The sequence below is a fragment of the Anarhichas minor genome, unplaced genomic scaffold (genome assembly GCF_050575085.1).
Source record: "Anarhichas minor isolate MPS153535 unplaced genomic scaffold, ASM5057508v1 ptg000028l, whole genome shotgun sequence".
Classification (NCBI taxonomy): domain Eukaryota; kingdom Metazoa; phylum Chordata; class Actinopteri; order Perciformes; family Anarhichadidae; genus Anarhichas; species Anarhichas minor.
Genome location: NW_027466474.1, coordinates 12,684,766 through 12,690,765, shown reverse-complemented (window position 1 = coordinate 12,690,765; position 6,000 = coordinate 12,684,766). Strand labels below are relative to the sequence as shown.

The 6,000-nt window shown below is 43.6% G+C and overlaps 1 protein-coding gene across 1 annotated transcript; it reads right to left on the bottom strand.

Annotated features, from left to right (window-relative positions):
- Positions 1–2,389: 2,389 nt before the first annotated feature.
- LOC142963203 (homeobox protein MSX-2-like) lies at positions 2,390–4,053 on the bottom strand. Its single transcript, XM_076103920.1, has 2 exons — positions 3,526–4,053; positions 2,390–2,838 (listed from the first exon to the last, which is right to left on the bottom strand). The coding sequence occupies exons 1-2, from the start codon at positions 3,812–3,814 to the stop codon at positions 2,390–2,392; spliced, it is 738 nt and encodes a 245-aa protein (XP_075960035.1). The 5' UTR covers positions 3,815–4,053.
- Between the last annotated feature and the right edge of the window lie 1,947 nt (positions 4,054–6,000).

Genomic DNA, 6,000 nt, shown 5'->3' with positions numbered 1-6,000 from the left:
CAATGTGAGGTGTGCCATTTGCAGAAAACAGTCAGATTTGCAGACATAATTTCACATCTTTAGAGGACATTTGGCTGGATAAATATTCATTTGAGAGTGCAACACCTCGCCACCCGGGCCACCCAGTTGAACATCCGCCCACGCGATGCATACAGTGGATCCGAACTTCTCCATATGTATGAGGTGCAGACGACCATACAGAATAACACCATGCTTTAGTAAACTGAACAGCTCGGCCTTTTGACTATTTTTTGTCCGCGTGAAAAACTTCCATACTTCAAACGGTTCCTTGATTACAATTGTAAGGGGCAGGGTAGCGGTGTGGGAAGAGACACACCTGATCCCGATCTCCTCATCAGGGAGATGGACAAAGGGCAAGCAGGGAAACTGAGCAGAGAGAACATGCGGCAAGAGGTTTGGTTTTTAAATTCCTTTTATTGATCCAGGAGACACCAGATCACTGTTGCATCAATTAAAAAAAAAAAAGAAAAATATCAATTTATCATACATGAAGAATCAACTCTCTTTATTTGGATTTCCAATAAGTGTTCATGGTAGATGCAGTCAATTGAAGCAATACATTCCTCAGTGCGTGATCTATTGAGTTCTCCCTTCTCCCGTGCAGACAGGGACATGTACAAGGGCAGGAGCTGCTGATGCCCGGGGGCCCTCGCCAGATATATCCTCTTGCTCGGCTAAAGCAGCCGCGGCCTCGGCCCCTCTCCGCTGCATTTATTCAGTTGTATACTCTGGCTCGAGTAAAATGTTTAGCCTAAAGTATCCTCGTCCATAACATCTTTTGCATTCATATTTCGGGATGCCATTCTCGCTGTTGGAGATGTAGCCAGTAAAGAGAATAAGTAAGTTTTGATTTTGAGCGGCATCTAGAGCGCGCCCCCGTCCACCCAGATCCAAGCTGAAATAGCCGGTAGTTCTTCTTTGCGTCCATCTACGTCACTGTTACGTGAAATGACGGCGCTGGATGCTGGAACAGATTTTTCAGCTGCGAACTCACCTCTTTGGGTCAATATAGCTTTAAGACTTCTACACTGATGTGAAGCCAAAATGATTTACTGTTATCGAATGGACTAATCACTGTGTAAAGACAAATGGTTTTATAAATTAGTACGACGCAACAGGATCTAAACTTTAAAAAAATGTAAGTTTTGCATACTTTCTTAAGCAATAAATGCAAACTAAGGTAGGAAAGGCAATGAGCAGGGCAGTTACTTCTGTCCAGGATGAAACTAAATCATTCATGATCACAAGTTAAAAATCCAGCAGGCTAATATATCTTGACATATAACGGTGGCAAAAGAAAAAGTGTAAATAATAAAGTGAACGTCCCACCGTCATGGCTTACTGGGACATTTGAATGCAACGTTGCCATCGTTTGTTATAAGTTTCACCTGTTCTTGAGTCAAAATGTCCTCCGTGAAAACCATAAGATTTATAGATGGGAAGTGACGGTTGATGTTGGGAGTAGCTGCACTTATAAAGGTGATCTATAATACTAAATGTCAACAAACAGAAAAAAATCAATCTGGTGGAGCTCACAGTGCCTCTACTCTGCTCAAGATGTGATGAGTGTGGCGGTCTTTAATTTGTGGAAGAAAAGTAGCTCGCGAGCACCGGAGCATTGTGCTCGATGTGGAGGACACATGAGGAGGCAGCAGGAAGTCAGACTCAACTGGAGAGCTGACACACACATTAAAGGTTGCGTATCGCTACACAACTGTATCTGAGCTAAGCTAGAGCTAGCTCACCAGTTAAGTGTGGAGATCAACAAGAGAACAAAACAGAGGTTTAAATAACAGCTTTAATGTAATGTCAAACAAATAACATATTAATGTAGATATTCATTGTGATATGAATGAATTTAAGGACTGCAGAGAATAAATATGTCATTGGGAATGCTTTGGCTTTTAAGGAAGAAGGCACTTCTCCAGGCCAAAAGGCCATTCTCTTATTGTTCTAAGATGAGTATGATGTATAATATCCCCGCATATTTAAGGCTAACAAGGGATTTTTTAAAATTCCCAATACTGGAATCATCCAGGAAATACAAGAAGAGTAGGAAAAGCAAATCAAAAAGGCTGCGACAAATGCAATCTGCCATTCAGGACAACAGTCATATATGCGTGGCCTGATATATTCCATTCATTTTCAGTGACCCAAGCTGAATCAGCATAGGCAAACAGAAAAGAAAGGATCTTCAAGATTCTGTATCTTTGCAAAAGGATATCAATAAAGACAAGATCAGAGAAGATCATAAAGCTTCGGCTCCACCTCAGGTCCTTAATGAAGTCTCTTATAAGGTGCATGACTTCACGATACACCCATGTCCTTCTGTTTTTAACACATCCGCATCACTCTGTGCCGGTGCCCCTCAGGAGAGGTGGAACAGGCCGTGGCCGACCTGTGAGGCACACATGGCCAGATGTAGAGCAGGGAGGATGGGGCTGCGGCCGTACGAGCAGCCCAGTCCGTACAGTGCCGCTGATCCAGCATGCAGGTCAACACTGAGGGGGAAACCTAAAGACGGGAAGCCTGGGTGGAATACGGCTTTGGGCCCGATGCCAGCCGCTATTTTGAGTTTCTCCACATCAGCCTCCTGAAGCCTCTTGGCTTTAGCTCGCCGGTTTTGGAACCAGATCTTGACCTGGGTCTCGGACAGCGACAGAGAGGAGGAGAACTCGGCCCGCTCGGCGATGGACAGGTACTGCTTCTGATGGAACTTTCTCTCCAGGGCCAGGAGCTGCGTGGTGCTGAAGGGAGTGCGAGGCTTGCGGTTGGTTTTGTGCTTCCTCAAGGAGCAGACCGCTGGACTGAGCTTCCCTAGAGGACATGGGCGAGATGTGAGGCTTACACTTGGAGTCAGATATACTATTTAATTAGTCTAATATCCAAATAACTTAATAAGGGCAGAAACCATTCATCAATTATTCAAGTTTCCGTCTTCTTACTTTGATAACGGATTGATACTTTTTTCACAGAAAAGTGAAAAACCATCCCTATTTTCCATTTTAAATCAATGTAATAAGATTATCATTATATCCATTTGGACAGTTGATCATCACCTCATTAACCTCTAGCAAATTGTGATGACTATTTGCCATTATTTTTTTGACAATTTGTTTAGACTAAATGATTAATCAATAAAAAATCTGAATTTAAAAACAATTTTTTTAAATGATCGTCAGGTGCAGCCATAAACAGACAAAAATATTTCTAAATTACAATTATAAATACCAGAATTAAAAATATTATTAAATTGTTTGTTTCCCTTTTAGTTTATTCTTTAACTTAAAACATTACTGAACCTATATATTGATTAATATATTTATTAGACTCCTTATAGCCTGGCAGTTATGAACTTCATTAACTTCTCTAGAGCGCGTTAGATGAGATCCTTCCTCGGGTGATTTAAGGCACCAAAAGACGTTTAACGACGATAATATAATTATTAACAATACATCTGTATTAGTAAATCTTCAAATCCAGACATTAGCCCGGATCACTTACTGGGTGGTGCTGACATCTTAATGGGGCTGGACATCCAGGACGCACATCCCCCTCGTTCCGATGGCTCTGATTTAATAGATACTAATTGCTGGGACAAGTCATCCGGCCTGCGCGCCTCATCGTTCAAAGAGCGACTTCCATCTTTGCTGTCCGTCACAATCTGCGGCTTTTTGTCCGACATGAGCGCCTCCACGCTGAAGGGCAGGCAGGACACCTGCGCCGCGCGGTTCTGCGTCCGCGGAGGTTGTACCTCCTCGTCTGTTGACAACTCGTCTCCGGGCGAAGACATGCTCCCTTTGTAGGGTCGATGTATCTAAGTCCGATCCAGAAAACGCATAACTTTTCCCTCGCGGTGTGCAAACATTCAGCGTAAGTCGGAGGAAGTTGTTACGAAGTTGACAAAGTTGTGCTGGAAAAAAAAAAAACTTTGGGAGAGGTTCTCTGGAGTTTCAGTGGATGATGCGTCCTGACTTGTGATTGGACGGTGTGCTTGGGGCGCTTTGGACGGGATAACTGTGGTGCCACCCCCCCCCCCCCCCCAAAAAAAAGGTCAGCTGCACATCAGCCTCATCTAGCAGTAATTATGCAGGGGAGACGAGTTCACCAGGGATTAATCATAACTGACAGTAACAGACCGTATTTTATTCACTCTGCAAATTGCAAACGCTCTGCGGCCATTGAAAGTACAGTGCTGAATTAATGCGCATGAATAGTGGTTGAGGCTGATGCCTGGTATTTTTTGGAGAATAAAAACCTACTAAAATGAAGTAAATCAATCCCCTGTCTACTCCATCCTGCAATTAGGCTGGTGGATTGGCCTGGCTGTCTGTCCGAGCGTCGGCAGCACCAGGATGAAAAGCATCAGTGTCACATCTGAAGAGCTGTATTTCTACTTAACAGCTGACGGAGCTCCTGATTCAAGCCCCAACTTGCAGGACCCGACACACCGATTGTGGGGGTAATCACAATGGTAATCAATAAGAATCAGGGTGCTTTTAAAATTTCAAATAGAGAAACCGTACACTTAGATGCGAGAGTCAGTTGGGAAATGGATTATGGTTTTGGGCAGGCTTTAAAATGACTGTCATTACATTGTTATTATTAACACCTTGTAATTAGGTCTGTGGAATCCGGTTCTTTAAAGCGGGATTTAACAGTAATGATGGAAAATTGCTACCTTCCTGAGGTGTGTGGCGCCCGCTGCGATTAGTCCCAGTCTCTGCTCTGTTGGAGGAGACGGAAGCGTCTCGTGCCTGTTTGAAGCTCATACCTGTAGGGCTCCAGAGTATTAGGAAACATCACGAGAAGAAGAGCAGCAGCTCTACGGCCTCTAACCACTCCGTGATGGGATGAGACGAGGCAGCGTTTTAAGAAACAGTAAAAAAGGGGCATGGATGTTAAGATTGTCATGAATAGCAGACGTGCTTAATGTCTTTCTGAGTGAGATTAAATGCACCCAGTACGGGAAAAAAACCCCGACCTAACCTTACCCTAACCTAATCCTAACCCTAAATTTAGCCTAACCTAAACCTTCTATATGTATAGGGATTATTTAGTCACGAAGAAGAGCAGAGTAGTGATGAGAGTAGCTCCTTGTAATAATAAAATCCTGAAGATAACTATCCCTACCTGAAGGCCACCGTAGTTCTCCGACATGCGTGGAAAGGTAGGGGTGAGGGGATTGGTATTTAGTTGGTTGCAGTCTGCAACACACCCCTAACACACTGTTCCTTTAAGTGTTCATTCAGCCAAGGAAAACATGATGCAAAATATATGCGCTTATTGCTTGTTGTGTCCTATAGTCTGCCCCCCACGTTTCTATCTTTACTCTCATGTCTGTCTCCTCGTCTACCTAGTCTGTCTTGTATACAGATGCCCACACATTCAAACGGCCACCTGTGAGGTGACTGGAGTGGAGTGTGCTGTCCACAGCTCTGTGATCAGCCCTCAGAGCGGCTGTGTGCTCTCTGTAATCAGCAGGATTACAGTGGCATCAGGGGCTCGACTCCCCAGCGCCTGCACATCATTATTCTCCACGTGAGGCAAAGTGCTCCCACAGCATGAGCTCGCTCTCCTGCAAACACATGCAAATCAGTTAAGTGGCCAACGTGTCACTTCAGTGGGCTTCCAATACGAAAGAAATCATTTAAAATTCGCTAACTGTATGAAACAGTTCTCAATCAGTATTTAGACTAAAAAATACAGACATACAGGGGACGAGTGGAGTACGTATACACACACCTTCACACATACATGTACACACACGTGGCTCAAATGTCTACAGTTTGCAACTGTGAAAACTTTTTTAAGAGGAGCCATGTGCTGAATACAAAATAATTCCTTGTATTTTCACAAATGAAATATGGTAATATAACCTTCCAAAGAGTTTTACAATGGGAGGTTGGCCTCTACTTCTATTTTCAAAGCTAAACACATTAACTACTGCTACACACAGACAGGCCAATCAAGACTGAA

Coding starts and splice junctions, on each gene's coding strand:
- LOC142963203 (XM_076103920.1), bottom strand. CDS start 3,814: ATGTCTTCGCCCGGAGACGAGTTGTCAACAGACGAGGAGGTACAACCT. Junction 2,839..3,525: donor TAAGATGTCAGCACCACCCA/GTAAGTGATCCG, acceptor CATGTCCTCTAG/GGAAGCTCAGTCCAGCGGTC.